The sequence below is a fragment of the Protopterus annectens genome, chromosome 8.part0, assembly GCF_019279795.1.
Source record: "Protopterus annectens isolate FY-2018-M chromosome 8.part0, PAN1.0, whole genome shotgun sequence".
NCBI lineage: Eukaryota > Metazoa > Chordata > Ceratodontiformes > Protopteridae > Protopterus > Protopterus annectens.
This window is the reverse complement of record NC_056741.1, coordinates 730,873,372-730,895,685: the sequence shown is the minus strand read 5'-3', so window position 1 is coordinate 730,895,685 and position 22,314 is coordinate 730,873,372. Positions and strand designations below refer to the sequence as shown.

Sequence of the window (22,314 nt, the reverse complement as noted above, 5' to 3'; positions counted from 1 at the left end):
GAACTCCTCTGAGGAAGGCTGCAGAGGTAGCTGTGGCCCTTGTGGAGTGAGATCTGATGCCTGTAGGTACAGTTTTGCCATGAAAAGAATAGCAAAAGCGTATGCAGTGGGCTATCCATTTTGAGATTGTCCATTTCGAAATTGACTTTCCTTGAGCTCCTACAGCATAGGACACAGAGCTGCTCTGATTTTCTGAAAGGCTTTGTTCTGTCCAGATAACGTAGTTGTCTGTGGATATCCAAGGAGTGTAGTAATCTCCCCTTTGTTTTGAGGATTAGGATAGAAGGTAGGTGAATGTATGGCCTGATTCAAGGCTACCCTGGATACCACTTTAGGCATAAAGGACGGGTTGGTTCGTAAGGAAACTGTCCTGATGGAAGATGATGAAAGGCTGCACAGCCATGAGAGCTTGTAGTTCTGAAACTCTACGAGCTGAGGTAATTGCCAGAAGGAAAGCTGTTTTCCAGGACAAATATTGCAAATCTGATGAGGCAGCTGGTTCAAATGGAGGCAAGGTCAGTTTTTCCAGAATGAAATTGAGATCCAAAGCAGGTATTGGTTGTTTTCTTGGGGGTCTTAGATTCTTAGCCCCTCTGAGGAACTGTCTTAAGAGAGGGTGAGAGAATAAGGGTGGAGCAGTGTTGTATTCTACAGAAATGGCTGAGGCATGGATTTTGATGGAGGAGAATGAAAGTCCACTACTTAGCAGCTCAGCTAAATACTGTAGTATTTGAGGTAAATTCAGTTTTTCAGGATCCTGGCCCTTTCCTCATTCCAGACACAAAACAATTTTGTGGAGTAAGCTTTTCTAGTTGACGGCCTTCTGGCCTCCAAAATGACATCCTGCACCTCCTTGGAGAGTAGGGTCTGTTGTGATGCTAAGGGATCTTCCATGCGGCTAGATTGAGTGTTTTTAGCTGGCTGTGAAGAGTTTTGAAGCTGTGCTGAGACAGGAGAAGAGGCATTAGAGGCAGGGTCCATGGTGGGGAATGCGTCAGTCTCCTCAGGAGTGGGTACCAATGTTGTCTTGGCCAGTCCAGAGCAATGAGGATTATCTTTGGTCTGCCTACTCTGGTTTTCAATAGAACTTTGGGCAGCAGAGGAAGAGGTGGGAAGGCATAAACTGTCATTGATGTCCAACTGAAAGAGCGTCCACTCTCCAGGCCTCTGGATGGAAAATCCTTGAGCAGAATTTTGTCAACTGGTGATTTTTGTGGGAGGCAAAGAGATCTATGTCTGGCCTTCCCCATACTTGGATTATTTCTGTAAAAACTTTTGGATGCAACTTCCATTCGTGTGGATCTGTCATATTTCTGCTTAGGTTGTCTGCCAGCGTGTTTTCATTGCCTGGCAAGTACTGTGCTTGTAGTTCGATTTGTAAGTCCATGGCCATGTTCCAAAGTGACATGGCCAGTCTGCATAGGGGGTATGAATGTGCTCCTCCCGGTTTATGTACCACAACTGTGGTGTTGTCCGTTCTTATCAATAGTTGGCCTGGTTGCAGAAGGTCCTTGAAAGCTATAATAGCATTTATTACTGCTAGCATTTCCTTTTGATTGATGTGAAGGTGCTTTTCTTTTTGGGACCATTTGCCCTGAATGCACCGATCTGTCATGTGCGCCTCCCAGGCGTAGTCAGAGGCGTCTGTTGTGATGACTTGATTTGCTTGAGGCTTGCTGAATGGAAGACCTGTGTTTGTTTGGCATGCTTGAGCCCACCACAGAAATTCCTTTTGCAGACATGGAATTAGTGGTATTATTGTTTCCAAACTGTGGCTGTGTTGAGACCATATGTTTTTCAGGTACCATCGAAGTTTCCTCATATGCAGCTTTGCACATGGGATTAGTAAGATGCAAGATGCCATAAATCCCAGAGCCTGCAGGATTTTCCTTGCAGTCAGCCTGGTGCAATTTGCTAGTGCTCTGAAGTATTGAGTTAGTTGCCCCTGCTACTCTGGCGTGAGGTAGGCCATTTGGGTGTTTGTGTCCAAGTTGGCACCCAGGAAAATTATCTTCCGAGAGGGTATTAGCCTTGATTTCTTTTTGTTGACTGTGTATCCCAGAGAGCTCAACATTATTACATAAGCCAGATGTTTCAGAAGAATGTGCTTGCTGTCCCCGCTTGGATCAGGCAGTCGTCCAAATAAGGGTATATTTGTATCCCTTGAAGTCTGCAGAAGGCAATTACTGACGCCAGGCATTTCGCGAATACTCTGGGCGCAGCAGATAAGACAAAGGGCAATGCAGAGAATTGATAATGGGTTGAACCTGCAAGAAATCTGAGGTATCTTCTGCAATTTTGTCTGATTGGGACATGCAGGTATGCCTCCTTGAGGTCCAATGTTACCAGCCAAGACTCCTTGCCCAGCATGGGAAGAAGTTGCTGTAGAGTGAGCATCTTGAATTTTGGTACGAGTAGAAATGCGTTTAGGATGGACAGGTCCAAAATAGGTCTCCAATCTTTTCCCTTCCTTGGTACCAGGAATAGCCTGGAATAAAAACCTTGACCTTGTTCGTGCGTAGGTACCTCTTGAATAGCTTTCATGTCTATGAGCTCTAATTTGCCTTTGTGCCTCTGCCCTTTGTGTGGCAGGTTTGGCATGCCTCATTTTTGGAAGGGTGTGAAAATGGAATCTGTAGCCTCTGTTTATAATGTCCAGGATCCATTTGTCTTTTGTGACAATATGCCAATTCTTTGAAAATAATGCCAGCTTTCCTCCTAAGGGGGCTGCCATTTGAGTCTTGCTTGGCATGCAAAGGGGAAAGTCATTGTGCTTGCTTTCTGAATGATTGCGAGTTATCCTCACCACCTCTGTGTAGGAGCTTGCCATTGTCTGCCTCTTTGGGGTCTGTCTGTGGCTGGAAAGGACCAATTTTTGGAAGGCCAATTTCTGAAACGTGGGGGTTGTACCTGTAGAAAATCTCAGTTTGCATTGATTTTGCCTTTTCTTCCATTTTCCTTAATACCTCCTCAGCATTAGCACCAAATAAAACATCCTTTTGAAGAGGAGCATCTAGTAATTTAGCTTTGACATGATCAGGCAAGGTTTGTTCCTTGAGCCAGGCATGTCTACGTATGACTGATCCTGTAACAGCAGCTCTACATGAGGCCTCTAGAGCAGCAAAACCACATTGTAAGGTATGCTTACCCACTTGTTCTGCACTATGCATCAAATCCTGCAACTCCTTCAAGTCTGGTTGTTCAGGTTCTGACATTTTACTTTTCAATTGTGATAACAAAAACTGCTGGTATTTTAGCACATAAGGCCCTCATGGTTAAGGTAGCAGAGGTATATACCTTTTTTCCCCACCTTTCTAAAGATCTGGAACCTCTCTCTGAAGGTAATGGATTTTTAGCAGTGGAGGCCTTAATTCCCTTGGGGCCCTGTGAGATGGTTTCTGGGTCAGCAGCATGGCTTTTGTATAAAAATTGGTGCGAATCAGGAACCCTGTAGTACCTGTCCGGCTAACTGGGGCTGGAGGCAGAGAGTCCGGGTTAAGGCAGGCCTCAGAGTAAACATCATTTAGAATGTCCAAGACAGGAGGTATAGCCAGAGGCCTGTGCTGAGGTAGTAAGAGAAATTCCCCAAGCCTTTTCTTGGAATCAGAATAACCTTGACCTTCCCAGTGGAAGTGTCCCCTTAAAGTATGCAGAGTTTCCCCAAATGAGTAATCCTCTGGGGGGGATACAGAAGGAATGGACTCCTCCACATCAGAGTCTTCAAAAGGGGAGTAAGAATGTTCCTGATCAGAGTGCTCTGAAATAATGGAGCCCTGATCAGAGGAGGGGGATTCTTCCTCCACTCTGGGCCTTTTGTCCGGTGGGGGCCGAGAACCCCTGATAAGAGTAATTAAATCCTCAGCCATTTTAAGCATCTGCTTTTTAGGCATGGGGCATGGAGATGGGCCCTGTGTAGCTTGTCTCTTAGAGTGCATGGCTGCTTTAGACTTAGTGAAAGCCTTGATGGAGAAAGAAGGTCTGAAAAAACCTTGAGTGGAGGTAGACCTGTCCACATTTTGAGGTTCAACGCCAAGAGTGGCTTCGGTATCTGTAGTCGGGGTGTGGGCCGAAGAGCCTGCGACCTCGGGCACAGGAGACACCGCCAATGTAGTGTCGTCGGTAGTCAGGGTCTGCGTAGGCGCCTCGCTGAAAACCGGACCACGTGTAGTCTGCTTTGGCGTGGTGTCGGTAGAGGCCGCGGACCTCGTGTGTCGGTCCTTATCCTTGCGCTTTTTTAGACAAAACTGGAGTCTGAGTATCCGACGACATAATATAGTTAAATGTTTTTCCAAAATAATGCTGGGCGAACTCCGCCCGACGCTTAATGGTGCGTTTGTTAAATGTAGCACAAAAGCGACAGACCGAGACGTCGTGGTCTGGGCCTAAACAAGGTATACAGAGGGAATGGAAATCCTTATGCGGTATTTGCTTCCCACAAGAAATAAAATTATTAACTTTGTCTGAAATCGGTCTGAGGCAAGAAAAGTTTCCCCAACGAGGTACTTAGCTTTCAGGAAGACTTCGGTTTCAAAATTTTCGTAATTTCAGGAGCTGGCCGACCGGCACTTGCGAACTGCTTCTGCTTCGGGCACCGTGCGGCAAGAAAGACTGAAGAAAATGGCGTCGGCTGGTTCTTTTATACCCCTGTCACACTGACGTCAGGGAAGAAGCGACGACAACAGACGCCGGACCTAGACTTTGGAATTCGGCCGACCAAGAACCCGCCTGACTGCAGGAGAACCCATCTGTTATGACTGCAGCTGTATGCACGATGAACATTTGGTAATGTATTGAGCCAGCTATGAATCTGAGGTATCTTCTGCAAGACTGTGATTGGGACATGCAGGTATGCCTCTTAGGTCCAAAGTTACGAGCCAAGCCCTCTTGCCCAGCATGGGCAGTAGCTGCTGTAGGCACAACATCTTGAATTTTGGAACTTCCAGAAACGTATTTAGTATAGACAGGTCCAGTAGTGGTCTCCAGGTTTTGTCCTTCCTGGGCACTAGGAAAAGTCTGGAGTAAAATCCTTGCCCCTGCTCTTGTTGTGGTACTTGCTGAATGGCCCTCATGTCCATGAGGGCTGTAATTTGTTCTTGTGCCTCTGCCCATTGATTGTGTGGCAGGTCTGGCATGCCCTTTGACCTTGGTAGAGAGTGAGAAAATGGAACCTGTAGCCTCAGGACACTATGTTCAGGACCCATTTGTTTTGCGTTACCATTTGCCAATTTGATGAAAATAGTGCTAGTTTTCCCCCCAAGGGGGCTGTCAAAAGAAAACTGCTGGGAACTGGTAGAGAAAGTCATTGGGACTGTTTCTTGTAAGGTTGTGATTTGTCTTCACTTTTGGAGGTAGGAGCACCCCATTGTTTAGGCCTGTATGAGCCTTGGGGCAGAGATCTGCCTCTGGGATGCCTGTATCTGCCTCTGTGGTCTGACAATGGAAAGGAATTTTTAGGCCAGTTCCTGCTAAACCTGGGTGGCTGTACCTGTAAGAAATCCTTGACTGTCTGCATGGATTTTGCTTTATCCTCCATTTTTTTCAACACCTCTTCTGCTTTAGTACCAAAGTATCATGCTGCAATGGTGCATCTTATAATTTTGCTTTTAACATGATCAGGCAGATTGTTCCTTTAACCAAGCATGCCTTCTAATAACAGAGCCTGTAACAGCAGCCCTGCAAGAGGCCTCCAGTGAATCATAACCACATTGCAAAGTATGCTTTCCCACTTGTTCAGTTGCATGCAATAAATCTTGCAATTCCTTGTTTTGAGCATTCAGTATTTGTCAACATTTTCTGTTTAAGCAATGACATCAAATATTGCTGATATTTAAGCATATGAACCTGACAATTTAAAGCCCTTACAGCCAGGGTAGCAGAAGTGTGGACTTTTCCCCCCATCTGTCTAGAGCCCTAGAATCCCTATCAGAGGGGACAGGGTTTTTTGCAGTGGAAGCTTTAATCCCCTTGGGACCCTGAGATATAGTTTCTGGGTCAGCAGCGGGGTTTTTATATAGGAATTTATGAGAATCCGGGACCCTGTAGTATCCGACTGGCTTAGCAGGTGCAGGGGGTAAAGAGTCAGGGGACAGGTCGGACTCTGAAAATACATCTACAATGTCTAGAACAGGTGGAATAGCAAGGGGTCTGTGTTAAGTAGCAGAAAGTCTGAGCCTTTTCTTAGATTCAGAATAATCTTGGCTCTCCCAGTGGAAATGCTCCCTCATGGTATGCAGGGTTTCCACAAAAGAATAATCCTCCGGAGGAGAGGCTGAAGGAATGGATTCTTCAGCATTAGAATCCTCATAGGGAAGCATGGAATAATCTTGTTCAGAAGAGGTTCGATACCTGATCAGAAGAATCATACTCTGTCTCTTGCCTAGGCCTCTTATCAGGAGGGGGATGGGAGCCCCTGATCAAAGTAATTAGGTCTTAGGCCATTTTGAGCATCTGTTTTTTAGGCATGGAAGTCTGAGTAGGAGAATGCTGTACTTGTCTAGAGCTGCTTTAGTCTGTCTTTGAAGCTGAAGATGGCTTAATATATAGTTGTGCAGGTCTGAAGACACCCTCAAAAACAGATGCCTGCTCAGCGGCTCCAGACCCATCTGAGGGAATGGTTTCAGAGTGTCCAATACCTTTGAGTATCCAGAGGCCCAGTCAGCTCCATGTAGGAGTCTGTAGCGGGTGCCAGGGGCTGCGAAAGCACCTCACTGAGAACCGGCGACTGGCCTAGTACAGGCTTAATCTGTTTTGGACCTCGGATGCCTATCCCTGTCCTTGCATTTTTTGTAAACTCTGGTTGTCGGCTGGTCCAACAGCATTACATAATTAAATCTTCGGCCAAAGTAATGAAATGCAAAATCAAACAGACGCTAGCTGTCGGTTTTGTGCTAGATTTAACCAACGCACTAAGCAACGTTGTGATCAGGGCCTAGGCAAGGAATACAGTAAGAGTGAAAATCCTTATGAGGTATTAGCTTCCCACAAGAAATACAATTAACTTTTTTGACATCGGTCTGGAGCAAGAAAAAAGTTTCCCCAATGGGGTACTTAGCTTTAATGAAGACTTCGGTTCTGAAATTCGGATTTGAAAAATCTCAGGAGTCGGCAGACTGGCACTTGCGAACTGCTTTTGCTTCGGGCACCGCGCGGCAAGAAAGACCGAAGAAAATTGTGTCGGCTGCATCTTTTATACCCCTGGCGCACTGACATCAGGGAAGAGGCGACAGCAACCAATGCCGGACCTAGACTTTGGAATTCTGGCCGACTGAGGGTAGCCTGCCAGCAGGATAACCCAAGAGTAATGACTGCAATGCAACAGTGAAACAGGAACATCCTCTTTGATTTTGTATGACAGTACAAGTTGGGAGCCTTTGATGTTTTGTATCACAGAAAAAGGCTAGTTACATTATTGAAGTTGGGGCATGTAGGCAGACTTTAGTTGGTATTTGATGTAATGGTTTTAGTTTGAGTAATCTTGCAATTCAAATCAGTTTTGTTTTGAAAGGCCTGGAGATTAGGTTACAAACAGGCTAGAGGGTAAAATATGTACTTGAAGGTTTCAGGCTAAATTTAAATGACAGAATAGGATCAAATTAATGCCTTCAAGAAGGGTTTGCTATGGGATTAAGGCTCACTTAAGGGGTGGAAACAAAGCCACACAGTGGAAAAGTTATGTTTTTACCATAACGTTCCATCTGCGTTGGTGATCTTCATTCATGGATTACAGATGGGGTGTCTGTTCTGTCCCTGGAACAGAGTCTGCTGTGAAGCTCACATCAACCAAAAAAAAACTCGAGCCAAGTCTAACCCATGGTTCCCCTCTCTATATTACCCTCAGACAGTTTGCCCATAAGGAAGAAAAAGTGGAAGCTTTATCTGAGCAACATCCCTATCACAGGCTAGGACCATATCCGAACCTTCAGGAGTCTTTTGGAGGCAAACCGGTGGGGGGGTTGTAATGAATGAATGATCAACACAGATGGAACGTTATAAGAACGTAACTTTCTGATGTTAACTTTCATTCATTCCTTATTGATGGGACAAAGTCCCTGGCTACTTTGTTTCCTGGGAGACACTACAGAAGAATATTACTGAGTACCACTGAACCAAAGGTTGCTGCTGCAAAAATAAAATCCACAAAGCTCTTGCATGGAAAACAGACTTGTAACTGATCTTGTACTTTAGATAGTAATGAGGCTTTGTTCTGTTGGTAAATTAAGCAAATAGTCTCTCAACCATTTAAACAAAGTAACTTTGGAAACTATGCTCCCCAATCTTGGTCCTGAGAATGACACGAATAACTAGTCAGATGTTCGTTATGCCTTGGTTCTGTATAATTGCCCATGCACGCCAAGCAAATGTACTGCATATTCTCCTTTGTTAGAAAAATTTGGAAAGAAAACTGGTAGATTTATGATTTGATTACTAGTCAAGTCTGAAATAACCTTGGATAAAAAGGAGGGGTTAGTCCTGAGTGATACTTTGTCCTTATGGAACACTAAGGACGTTTTGTGCACAAAGGTTGCAACTCTGAAATTTGTCTCTGAGATAATGGCCACCAAGTCTTCCAGGATAAAAATTTCAGATTGCAGTTGGCAGCAGATTTAAAGGGAGGAGTCAAGGATTGTATAACTAAATTTAAATTCCAGGGCTCGATCGGTGGTATGAAGGGGGCCTAGTGTGTGCAACTCCTTTTAGAACTGTTGTACAAAGGCTGTGTGAAATCAAGGAAGAGTCCTCGAAACCATGAAAATTGGAGACTGCCGCCAAATGTACTTGAACAGTTGACGCTGTAGCTCCTGAATGGAGAAGGTTAGATAACTAATCCGACACTGTAAAAAGCAGGGCCGAAGAACGATAAATTCCATTTTTAAGAGACCAAAAACTGAACCTTTTCCACTTATTTAGATAGTTTCCTGGTGGATAGTTTATGGGAAAGCCAGAAGAATGTCACGTACAGGGAAGGACAGCTTGTTTTGCCTGGCAAATACTTGAAGTGGAGGAGCCAAGCCTAAGGCGCAATGTTCAGATGAATCAAACCCTGTGAGTGCGACAATTCCAGAGTTGGATCCAAAATCCATGGTTGATGTACTACATGAGGCCAAAGAAAGGGAAACAAAATTTGTCAGACCAGTAGGGTGCAATGAGGATTACTTTGCTTTTCAACCAGAAAACAAATCAAAAACAATGGCTGCACAATTCACAAGGCTAGCCTATTCTCTTGGTATTCTGAAGACTCAAATATGCAATTCTTCAAATGTGGTCACCTGACCTCTGGTCCTTGGTACAAGACAGCAACGGTGATCAAAATGCACAGCCTCCTTGGAGGACGCTACGGAAGCCAGCTAAGATGGCTGCCCAGTCCTAAAGCTCTGGACAGTCTGAAGCGTGCAACTCCTGTAAGCAGGTACAATGCCAGCGGGCACATGTGCAATTCAATAAACGTGGGCATGCACGCTGTGCAATTCCAATAAACATGCATGTAAAACTTGGATAAATGTGTAAATCACTGTGTATATATAAATAAATAAATATATATATATATATATATATATATATATATATATATATATATATATATATACACATATACATATATATATATATATATATACATATATATATATATATATATACATAAATATATATATATATATATATATATATACATATATATATATATATATATATATATATATATATACATATATATATATATATATATATATATATATATATACACACACACAGAGACATGTATATATGTATACGTGTATAATGCACAGCCTTGTATGTTTCAAGTTCCCGTCTTCAGAGGTGTTGGGCTGCTGCCAAGACGGTTGTGAAGGACATCCATGTATGATGCACTCCCTATGGCAGACTGGCATCCTAGCAAGTTATTCTTGTGCAATTCTTGAGTAACAGAGTAATTTCTATATGGCAATGCTGCCATCTCACATTTAATCTCAAAACTGCTACTTAATCACCACCATTTATATGCTATGAAAACACAAACCAACTAGTCAATTTGGTATCCTACATAACCTCAGTTTGCTCCATCAAGATTGGTTTTCTTGTCCGGAGCAACTTCCACCTTAACTTCCCTTAGTCTCTTTCTGCTTACGCAGCCATGCTTGAAGGCTTTGTGCTTCCTCTATTACCTCTCTCAGCAAACCCATCTTTCAACCTGCTTTTACCAGATCAATTCTCTCCAAATCTTCAGCCTTCTTTTGCACCCTTTTTGGCTTCAAACATGAATGCGGAATCTTACCATTAACCACTTAAAAAGAAAAAGGTACAAGCTACAATTAATTTCAATCATATGTAAATCCTGGCAGCGGTAGGTTCCAATGTCAGGGAAGACTGGACTACTTATGTCAATTTGTTCTGAAACCATCTACAAATATTTACTTTCACTCATACCTTAGGTTTTTTTTTTGTTGTTTTTTAAACAATTACATATTTAGCTATCCATTCCGGGCACATACATCTACATGAAGTAGATTAGACCCAATTCACCTCGGATTTGAATCTTACAGATTAAAAAAGTCTGTAGAATCATCATCCACCACCACTGCAATTACTGCTACAGAAGGCTCTAGCCTTCTGAAGCAGCTATGCTGATCGTGCAGACATTACAATCTGAAAATAATTTCTCACAATGAGCTGCGATTAACAAAGTAACGCTTGAAAGCACAGAACAAAATGTTCAGAATAGACTTGACAACACACAAAACTGAACTAAGAGAAAAGCTTGAGCTGCACAGAATTATGAAAAGCTGAAGGACTTGGTAGAAATACTTTACATATGCATAATAAAAATCAAAAACATCTCAGTACTAAGACCATATGCACCAGAGCTGTTGCATTGTTCTAAAGAGTTGCCATGAAAAGTAGCCATCTGTTCAAAAATACTTTAGCCTGCAGGACTGTGACCCTCTAAAATGTTGCTCTTCACTTAAGTTTCTTGAAACTGTCAATGGTAATCATGCAGACTTTCCCCAAATACAGCGTGCACTGCGAACAATGTTTTTAAAACACAATAGCTACAGCACCACTTCCAGGAAAATGCATCAAAAGTTATCAATAGCCTCAACTTATAAGAAACTTCCTCAGTACACACTACCCTAAAGTAAACGAAATACTTAGCCAAATGGGGAAGATCCCTTAAAGTATAATCTATGGTATCAGTGAAGCACCTAGACCTACTGCTTTGATTTAAATTCCTTGAGAGCTTTAGCTTCATGGTTCACACCAAGTCTGAAACTCATTACTGGTAATATTTTCTCTTGAAAATCAGTTACCAAAAATGGAGAACATGTAAGCACTGGAGTGAGCATCAGTGAACACATTTAAAAAGTATGACTGAAGAGGAACTCAAACCATGGTGTTTTAGAAAGCTAGCTGTAGCACACCTACCTGTTTCAGGGCATTGCGAGCGATAGTCTGAAAAGCCTGATCAACATTTATGGCCTCTTTGGCACTGGTTTCAAAATATGGAATGTTATTCTTACTTTGGCACCAAGCTTGTGCCCGTTTGGTGGGGACCTGACGGTTATCTAAGTCGATCTTATTTCCCAGCACAACAAAGGGAAAGTTTTCAGGGTCCCGTGGGCTGGCCTGAATAAGAAATTCATCCCGCCAGCTGTCTAGTGTCTTAAATGTATTAGGTGTGGTGACATCAAAGACTAGAACACAACAATCAGCTCCTCTATAGAATGCCACACCTAGAGACTGGAACCGCTCTTGTCCTGCAGTGTCCCAGATCTGAAAGAGAAAACAGAAAAAAAAAATGTAGTCATTACAATCTAAGGAATCAAAGACATATGGTAAACATGCAATTCTAAACTGAACCAAAACAAACCATGAGCATGTAAGATTCAAAAGCCACATGACTATTTACATGGCTTCATGCATTACATTTTTTTGAGGTGCTGCAACGTGGTTCCTCTGGTTTTTGAATCCTAAAACCCAAGGAACAACTGCTTCTGCTCAATTATACTTCATTACTTGTGGCATGTCTATAAATATTAATCTATTTTGTAGTTCCTATAGCACTATGAGGTCTGGGCACATTGTGCTCATGTTACTTTGTTAAAGGTCTTCACACTCACATTAGTTTCTGTTTTGACATGATTAGAGAGAGCTGTGTAAGTAAACGTAAGTTGTACAAGATCTTACCATAACAGTGGAAGTATTCTTTACTCTGGGGAAATTCTGCAAAGGACAACCGAATGTCCAGCCAGCATACCAAAGCCTCAACACCTTCCAGGCATATGTCAGACATGTATCCTGTAAGCAAGGGCAAGGGATGTGTACACACCTAATCCTCAAAACTCAAGTGCGACCAAAAATAAAACAGCACCCCAGGGAAAAACAACATATACATTCAGGAAAGGAAGGAGGAGAAAAGGGTGCAAGGAGGATCACTCAGCCAGGACAGTAAAAGTAAAGGGGGGGGGCAGGAGGGAGGAACAATACTACAACAGTGAGAAGTAGGACATCTGTTACAGTAAGATTTCACACAACTGTACTATGTCGCTTCTGATTGTTGCAGTATTCGTTATTCTTGGGAGAGTACAAAAGTTAATGGAAAGTATAGGAGGTGGAAGGCATGGAGAAGCTCTGAAAAAAACATGAAGAATGGCCTTAGCAAAACCCACCCTGACCCTAGAAATAAACTTGCAATTTCTGATAAAGACTGAAGACCAAGTAGGAGCTTTCAATAAGGATCCAATGTCCAGACCCATTAAAGCACCAGAAGAGGCCACTGCCCTGTTAGAATGAGCATGAACAAAAAAGGTATGCTGCCTGACATGAAAATAAGAAATTGCCTTAGAAATCCAGGGGGAGATGGTTTGCTTAGATGCATCCAAATCCAATTTGACATTAAATGAAAAAGCATCTCAAACTTCCTCATATGCTTTGTTTTGTCACAATAGTATCAGAGCTGTCTGAATACAAGGTGTAAAGAATGCTCTCACTAGGATTGAGGGAAAAAAAAGTAAGGATGATGAATGGGTTGATAAAAGACAAATCATTAACCATATAGGGTATAAAAAGGATTGCTATGAAGAGCCCCTGTGAAAAACAAAAAAGGAGAAACAGCCATGACTGCTTGAAGTTCAGAGACCCTCTTGGTCGAAGTACAATGTTGTAGGGAAGAATAAACTGCAGGCTCAAGAGTGGACTGGGTCAATTTTAAAATTAAAGGTACCAAGAAGGGATAGGCTTTCTTGGAAGCTGAATATGAAGGCACCTTTTAAAAATGGACAAACTAGAAGCCAGTGGTGGATTTCAGAGGAAGACCAGCAGAAATGGCTGAAAAATGGAATTTAAAAAGAATGCAAAATCAGAACAGAGTAACTTATGAACAAGTACTATATCAGCCCCACAGAAAGGTCCAGGTCATGCTTAATATACCAAAAAAAAAACACTTCCACTACCAGAAAATAATGAGTGACTAAATGGGTTTTCTGGCCTCCTGCAAAACCCAAAGCGCATTCTCAGGAAGGGTTTTGACTCCTTTCAGCACTAAAATTACCCAAAGTGTAAACTGAAGGATGGACAAGTGAGGGTTACAGAAAAATCCCTTGCCTTCTATGAAGAAATCTGCCCCATGAGGCAATTACTCCTGGACAGATTAAATAAAAAGGGGAACCAGTGCTGTCTGGTCTAAAAAAAGGCACCAGCAAGATTTTGGGTGTGTACCACATGATCTTGTGTAGGACGTTTGGTAGTAGGAGAGGGGACAGGCATATAGAAATCCCCTTCCATGAAAAAGGCAAGGTGTCTACTTTTCAAGCCAGAGGACTTGGCACTAAAAAACTGTTCAGAGGGGAAGCAAAACTATCTACATGAGAAACACCCAATGTACACAAAGATCTCCCTGTGAAACATCCATTTATGAAGTACTGATTCATGAAGGTATGTCCTGGACCTGCTCAAAGATTAGGCCACCAGACTGCGCTCTGAAGGAGTGCAGACTGAAAAACCAAGTAATGGAGGACTGTAAAATCCTAAGCCTGAAGAACCAGCCTGCAAAGGTGGTATGATTTTGTGCCCTCTTGCTTGCTGATATACCACATGACTGTGGGATGGTCTGTAAAAACCTTTACAGGACCTGGAACCCAAAAGGAGTGAAAAGCCTGGAGAGGTAGAACTCTCATCTCCTTGACGTTGATATGGTCTATCAGTTGTTGATGGGACCAAAGACCCTGGACTTGTACAATGCTGTAGGAAGCTCCTCAACCATAAGCATCTGAGTACGACTCCTGAGTAGGGAGAGGAACCTCAAAGATCTGGATTTAGGGAAATCTGGTGAATCCACTAGTATAGCTACAGCTTGAGACAAAAACAAGATACACCAGAGGATGGCAGTGCTGCAGCCAAACATTCTTGAGATACCACTGGCAAAGGGAATCATGGGTATAATGGATACCATGCATCACAGAGCTGAGAATTCCCTTGCAGAAAGAACTAGGAGATGGGAAATAGTCAGAGAGGACCTTGGGAGGCAGGAGACATGTCAACATTGAAATGTTCAGAGTCCTGCAACCCAAAAGTACAGAGGAGTCCGACTGAGATAGTGTGTGAACCCTACAATGAGCAGAAGCATAGTGAAGTGCAGATTCTGAAGCAGGAGCTGCTGAGAAAGGGCCTGAATTAAGGAAATATTTGAAGTCGGCAGAAGGCAATCACAGGGGTCAGACGTTCAGTAAAAACACTTGCAGCTGTAGAAAGCCTAATAGGCATAGCATAAAATGGATTGTGAGGAAAAACAGAAAAACGTAAAAACCTCCTGAGAAGGCGAATAGGAATTTGGAGTTTGTGTCCTGCAAATCCAGTGATACCAGAAAGGTTTGAGGAAGCAAAGGGAAAGTGTCTGAAAAGAAAACTTCCTGAAAGAGGGGACCTTGAGAAAGGTGCTATGAAAAGACAGGTGCAGAACAGGCCTCCACAACCCCACCTTCCTTTGAACCAGAAAAATTTTGGAATAAAAGACTGTTCCCTGCCAAGAGAAAGGGACAGGTTAGATGGTTCCCTGTTCCACCAGACCCTGCAGAACCAGAGGAAAATGAGGAAGCTGGCAAGAAGGCATATGAGGAAGGGATTTAAAGTAACCATTTTGGATAATGGAGATTAGAGTGTCTGTGGTTTTCTGTTGCCAAAAAGGAAGTCAGCCTGAGGGACACAGGAATCTGGCTGAGGGGGAAGGGAGGCTGGATGTCAGAGGCAGATTTGCAAGGAAAAGAAAGTTTTGGCCCACAGAACTCGAAGAGCTTATCTGGAAAATTCACTTAGGAGCACTCTTGCTCCTAGCAGGCTGTTTAGGCTGCCTGCAGACAAAAGGTTTAGCTAACTCCAATGGACCTTGGGGACACAGGAACAAAGATTTGCTATTAAGTCCTGCATAACCATACCCTTATCCTTAAGGAGTTATTTTGCAGCAGCACTAAAGATTCTGGCTGTCTAAGGTGGACTAACAATTTGTCATTAATGTTGTCAGGTAAGGACCGAAGGTGCAGCTAAGAGCATGTCCTCGTAATAGATCCAGATGCATCTGCCCTAGAAGAGACAGCAGCAGCAGCACCATAACTGCATTTAATGGAATGGCAAGACAACAGAGGTGTTAAACTCAAAAGAGAAAGGGCAGAAGTCTTACTGTCCAAATTAGGCATATTAAAGTTCTCCCAGCCGGAAAAGAGCCAGGACTTGTCTAGTCATGAAGGTCTGAATCAATTTCCATGAAAACCAAAGTAGAAGTAAGCACCCGCACCCATCTCTCTCCACAGCACAGCTATCCTTGTCAGAAGGCAAAAAAGTTTGGAAGAGAACACTTTAGATGACTTATATGTGGACATGGAAACAGCAGGATCAGCTTAAAAGACTTTTAAACAAAAACTTCAGATCCTCAGGGACTTTATAGAACCTGTCTGACTTCTTTGGGGTCAGAGGTTGAGAGCTAAGTGCCTGAAAAGCTGCAGAAAAGGTATCCAAAAGGGCAGGCAAAACACAAAAGAGCAGAAGGTCAAGTAGAGTCCATTTACAAAAGTTCATAGTTAACTTTTTTTTTGAAAAGAAACATCAGAACAGTCCCACTTAAAATGACATTATGCAGACAATTGTATCCCCAAAAGATTATTCAAAATAATCAGGAGAGAGTGAATTTTCAAACCTAAAGGTGTGATGAAAGTGGATACTTGCAGGAGAAGTCTCAAGACTCCATCAGAATCCCTAGGCCTTTTAGAAGGGGTGGAAGGCCATGAGGCAGAAGTAACAGACAACCTTTGTGGGGTTTTGGGGTCAGAAGGGCAATGACACCCCCACCCCCCAAGTCAAACGTCATGCCACTTTGTGAGGATCCCTGGCCCCAAAAGCTCCATGTTTAAGAAAAAAAAAACAAAGGAACATCTGCATTAACAAATCTGGGAATTTCAGACCTCTGCCTAGACTTGATAAGGGTACCAGGCACTTCTTCCGTAACTAGTATTTGGCAAGCTCCCCCAGGCACCTCAAATGTAAATCAGTCATGGCTCCCCTCTACATCTGTACAGGCTAGGCAGACTGTGGGTTAGCAGCTCCATATCAGCCTCCAACTGTATTGCAGCAGAGGGAATGGACATTGGTACTGGTCAGTCCTCAGTTTCTTAATCCAACCTAATGGAGATGTCCAGTGCAGGCTTGACAAAGTACAGTTTTGTACCTACCATAAATGTAGATGTTAGTGTTCACCCTGCTACAGTCATCACACTTGGGTTATCCTGCCGTCAGGCAGTCCCGCAGTCGGCCTGAGTTCCAAAGTCTTGGTCCGGCGTATATAGCTATATAAAAATAAAACAATACCTTCAGGCACAAGCAAATACACCACAGATGTTGTATAGGAGAGTGGTATAGATAAGTTCAGCTAGTTCAGAGGGGATGGAGGGAGGGTAACCTGGACTGCAGCAGGGTGAACACTCGAACATCTACATTTATGGTAGGTACAAAACTGTACTATGTTCATCGTGTTACCCTGCTGCAGTCATCACACTTGGGTTGAATCCCAAAGCTAAGGATGGGTGGTGGAGTTAAACAGGGTTAGAAGCTAGTAAGCCCTGCAAAACTGCAGTGGCAAAACCAGCTCGAGTCTTAGAATATAGAGGTAAGTGATAGTGTTTGGTGAAGGTGTGCACTGAACTCCAAGTTGCAGCTTCCAGAATATCCTTGGTTGGCACTCCCCTGAGAAAGGCTGCTGATGTAGCTGTAGCCCTGGTGGAGTGGGACCTAATGTTAGCAGGTACCGGTTTCCCATGATGCGTGTAGCAGAAACGTATGCAATGCCCTATCCATTTAGAAATGGTCTGTTTTGAGATAGCTTTTCCTTGTGATCCTGCAGCATAGGCGACAAAGAGCTGGTCAGATTTTCTGAAAGCCTTAGTTTTATCCAAGTAGTAACGTAATTGCCTGTGAATGTCCAAAGAGTGCAGGAGTCTTTCTCCTTTGTTCTGGGGATTTGGGAAAAAGGTGGGCAAATGAATGGTTTGGTTTAGGGCCACACTGGATACCACCTTTGGCATAAAGGAAGGGTTAGTTCGTAGAGGGACTGTCTTGATGAAAAATGAGGAAAGGCTCCACTGCCATTAGTGCCTGTAGCTCAGACTCTTCTAGCTGAGGTTATTGCTAGTAGCAGGGCAGTTTTCCATGAAAGAAATTTTAAATCTGCAGAAAAAGCTGGTTCAAAGGGCGGCAGTGTAAGCTTTTCCAGAACAAAGCTGAGATCCCAAGTAGGTGTTGGTGCTCTCCTGGGTGGTCTTATGTTCTTAGCCCCTCTGAGGTACTGTCTTAGGAGTGGATGAGAGAATAAAGGAGGATCCGTGTTGTAATGAGCTGAAATTGCTGAGGCATGGATCTTAATAGATCCAAAGGAAAGTCCTTTGTGCAACATCTCAGTTAAATATTGTAGAATCTGAGGAATGTTTGGATCAAGGGGATTTTGGCCTTTAGCCTGGTTCCAGGCGCAAAATCTTTTCCATTTGTCTGAATAGGTTTTCCTGGTGCTGGGCCTCCTGGCCTCCAGAATGACATCCATAACAGCTTTGGACACAGGTGTTGGCTGGTTGTTCAGGTAATTTGCCATGCAGCCAGGTTTAAAGTCTTGAGCTGGCTGTGTAGAATCTGACTGTCTCGCTGGGTGAACAGGGGAGGAATTTGTGGTAAAATCCATGGTGGGCCATGCTCCTTAGAATTTGATACCAATGCTGGCGTGGCCAGTCTGGTGCAATGAGTATCATTTGTGGCCTCTCTAGCCTGACTTTCAGCAGTACCTTTGCTAGAAGAGGCAGTGGAGGAAAGGCATACACTGTTAATGTTTTCCAACTGAATGAGAGGACGTACACTTTCCAAGCTTGTGGATGGAATGTCCTTGTGCAAAATTTTTGAAGTTGGTAGTTTTGGGGGCTGGAAAACAGATCTATGTCTGCGCGTTCCCATTTTTGAGCTATCATTGCAAATACTTGAGGATCTAGTTTCCACTCGTGTGGATCCATGATGTTTCTGCTTAGGTTGTCTGCCAATGTGTTTTTCTTTCCTGGCAGGAATTGTGCTTGTAACTGAACCTGGTAAGACAGAGCTGTGTTCAACAAAGTCATTGCTTGCCTGCATAGAGGGTAGGAATGTGTGCCCCCTTGCTTATGTACCACATTACTGTGATATTGCCCGTCTTTATTATTAGTTGTCCTGGGTGTAAGAGGTCCTTGAAAGCTGTTAGGGCATTCTGTACTGCTAGCATTTCTTTTTGATTGATATGCACATGTCTTTGATCTGTAGTCAATTTGCCCTGAATGCACTGTCCTGCCATGCGTGCTCCCCAGGCATAGTCCGATGCATCTGTTGTCATAGTTTGCCTGGTTGTGGGTAAGGTGAAAGGCTGACCCTTGTTGAGGTGACATGCCTGTGCCCACCATAGAAACTCCTGTTGAAGGCAGGGAATGAGTGGTATTGTTTCCAAGCTGTGGCTGTGCTGAGTCCATACGCTTTTCAGATACCACTGTAATTTCCTCATATGCAGTTCTGCAAATGGTATTAGTAGTATGCAAGATGCCATGAATCCCAAGGCCTGCAGAATTTTTCTTGCAGGGAGTTGGGTCTTTGTTGCCATTCTTTTGAAATATTGAGTCAGCTGTTGTTGCTTGTCTGGCGTGAGATAAGCCATCTGGGCCGTTGTATTCAAGCTGGCTTCCAGGAATATTATGTTTTGTTAGGGCACTAGTTTTGATTTCTTTTCGTTTACTGTGTACCCTAGGCAACTTAGGTCTTAAATGTAAGATGTTTTAAAAGAATGTCCTTGCATTCTGCTTGAATAAGGTAGTCGTCCAGGTATGGGTATATTTGAATTCCTCTGTCTGCAGTATGCAATTACTGGTGCCAGGCATTTTGTGAAGACCCTGGGCGCAGTAGATAAGCCAAAGGGCAGTGCAGAGAATTGATAATGTGTTGAACCTGCAATGAAGCGGAGGTATCTTCTGCAATTTTGTCTGATAGGGACATGCAGGTATGCCTCCTTGAGGTCCAATGTTACTAGCCAAGCATTCTTGCCCAGCATGGGAAGAAGCTGCTGTAGTGTTAGCATCTTGAATTTTGGTACTTGCAGATAGGTGTTCAGAATTGAAAGATCCAGAATGGGTCTCCATGCTTTGTCTTTTCTTGGGACTAGAAAGAGTCTCGAGTAAAATCCTTGTCCTTGCTCCTGTGTAGGTACCTGTTGAATGGCTCTCATGTCCATGAGAGCTGCAATTTGTTTTTGTGCCTCAGCCCATTGATTTGGTGGCAGGTTTGGCATTCCTTTTATCTTTGGCAAAGTATGAAAGTGGAATCTGTATCCTTGTGAGACTATGTTTAGGACCCATTTGCCTTTTGTGATGTGCCAGTTGTCTGCAAAAAGTGCTAATTTTCCTCCCAAGGGAGCTGCCAGGAGAGATTTGCTTGGTAGTTTGAGGACTGAGTCATTGTGTTTGTTTTCTGCTAGCTTGGGGCCTAACTTCTCCTTTCTGGGTAGCAGTACCCCATTGGCGAGGTTTGTAAGGGCCTTGTGACTGACCTCTGCCCCTTGGGTGTCTGTATTTGCCCCTCTGTGATCTGTCAGAAGCTGGAAAGGACCAGTTTTTTTTTGGCCAATTTCAGCTGAAACAAGGGGGTTGTACCTGTAACAAATCCTTGACCATCTGCATAGACTTTGCCTTATCCTCCAGTTTCTTTAAAACCTCTTCTGCTTCAACACCAAATACATCCTGCTGTAAAGGTGCATCCAATAATTTTGCTTTAACATGATCAGGTAGGGTTTGTTCTTTTAACCAAGCATGTTTATGTATGACAAACCCAGTAACAGCTGCTCAGCAGGAAGCTTCCAATGAATCAAATCCACATTGTAAAGTATGTTTGCTCACCTGTTCAGCTGCATGCAACAGATCCTGCATTTCCTTGAATTCAGACTGTTCAGTATGTGTGCTCCTTTTTTGTTTTAATTGAGACATTAGGAATTGCTGATATTTCAGCATGTGAAACTGACAATTTAATGCTCTCATAGCCAGAGTTGCTGAGGTGTACATTTTCTTTCCCCATCTATCTAGGGCTCTGGAATCCCTGTCAGAGGGCACAGGATTTTTAGCCATAGAAGCTTTAGCACCCTTGGGACCCTGGGAAATTGAATCAGCCAGAGGGCTTTTATAAAGGAATTTGTGTGAGTCAGGTACTCTGTAGTATCTGTCTGGTTTGGCTGGAGCAGGAGGTAGAGAGTCTGGATTTAGACTAGACTTCAAGTAAACATCATCCACAATGTCTAAAACTGGAGGGATAGCAAGCAGTCTGTGCTGGGGTAGTAAAAGGAACTCTTGGAGCCTTTTCTTAGAATCAGAGTAGTCCTGGCCTTCCCAGTGGAAATGTTCCCTCATGGTATGTAAAGTTTCCCCAAAGGAGTAGTCTTCAGGGGGAGATGCTGAGGGAATAGTGTCTTCAGCATCAGAGTCTTCATAAGGGGGAAAAGTGTAATCCTGTTCCTCAGAAGAATCTGAGGAAACTGAAACCTGATCAGAGGAAGCATAATCCTCCTCTTGTCTTGGTCTTTTATCTGGAGGGGGATGGGAACCCCTGATTAGGGTAATCAAATCTTCAGCCATCTTAAGCATCTGTTTCTTAGACATGGGGCCTTGAACTGTAGACTGATGTACAGTCTTTTTTGGTTTTAAAGGAGTTTTAAGCTTAGCATAAGATTTAATGGTGAGTGTAGTCGGTCTGAAGACACCTTCTGCAACCGAAGGTGTTTACACTGCACCGGGGTCTCCTTCTGCTCTGGTGTCGGAAAGGCCTAATGAAGACGGCTGCGTCGGCCTAGTACACTCCGCTTGAGAATCCGCAGCTGTCTGGGGTTCCAATTCTGTTGTCAGGGGCTGCGTAGGCACCTCACTGAAAACCGGAGAACTGGCGACAGGCCCAGCAGAGGCCTATGAGTCTGGCTTGTTCCTAGGCTGCCTGTCCTTATCCTTGCGTTTTTTATGCATGCCGGTCGTAGTTTGCTCAGACGTCATGATATAATTAAATTTCCTACCAAAGTAATGTCATGTGAAGTCAAAACGGCATTTGATAGTTCGTTTATTAAACCTAGCACAAAACCGACAACCTGTGACATCGTGGTCTTGGCCTAGGCAAGGAATACAATAATGGAAGTCCTTATGAGGTATTTGTTTCCCACAAGAAATGCAATTAACTTTTTCTGACATCAGACTAAGGCAAGAAAAGGTTCCCCAATGGGGTACTTAGCTTTATCGAAGACTTCGGACTGAAATTTGAATCGAAAATCTCAGGTGTCGGCCGACCGGCACTTGCGAACTGCTTCTGCTTCGGGCACTGCGCAGCAAGAAAGACTGAAGAAAATGGCGTTGGATGCCTCTTGTATACCCCTGGCGCACTGACGTCAGTGAAGAAGCGACAGCAACCGACGCCGGACCAAGACTTTGGAACTCAGGCAGACTGCGGGACTGCCTGACGGCAGGATAACCCAAGTGTGATGACTGCAGCAGGGTAACACGAACATCAGCAGGATTAGTATGCACCATTTTTGGCTTTTTTTTTTCTCCTTAAGTCGCTGAACTTCAGTGTGGGCAGATCATGGTACCTTGAGCCAAAACAGACATTTTCTAGAGAGGGATGACATGACTGCGAAGTGTCTTGGACAAACCCCTGATAAATCTTTCTGTATGGCTTTATGTGGCACCCAAACAAAAAAGACGTCTCATCTATTTACAGGGAACCCTGCCTCCAACTCACATTCTGCCTTCTTGG

At 43.6% G+C, this 22,314-nt stretch overlaps 1 protein-coding gene across 1 annotated transcript in view; it reads right to left on the bottom strand.

Annotated features, from left to right (window-relative positions):
* LOC122809003 (ras-related protein Rab-7a-like) overlaps window positions 1-22,314 on the bottom strand; it is a 626,015-nt gene that overhangs the window by 164,916 nt on the left and 438,785 nt on the right. Inside the window, exon 4 of the mRNA XM_044080186.1 lies at window positions 11,419-11,766. Within this exon, the coding sequence (XP_043936121.1) occupies window positions 11,419-11,766 (348 nt within the window). The remainder of the gene's footprint in view (window positions 1-11,418; window positions 11,767-22,314) is intronic.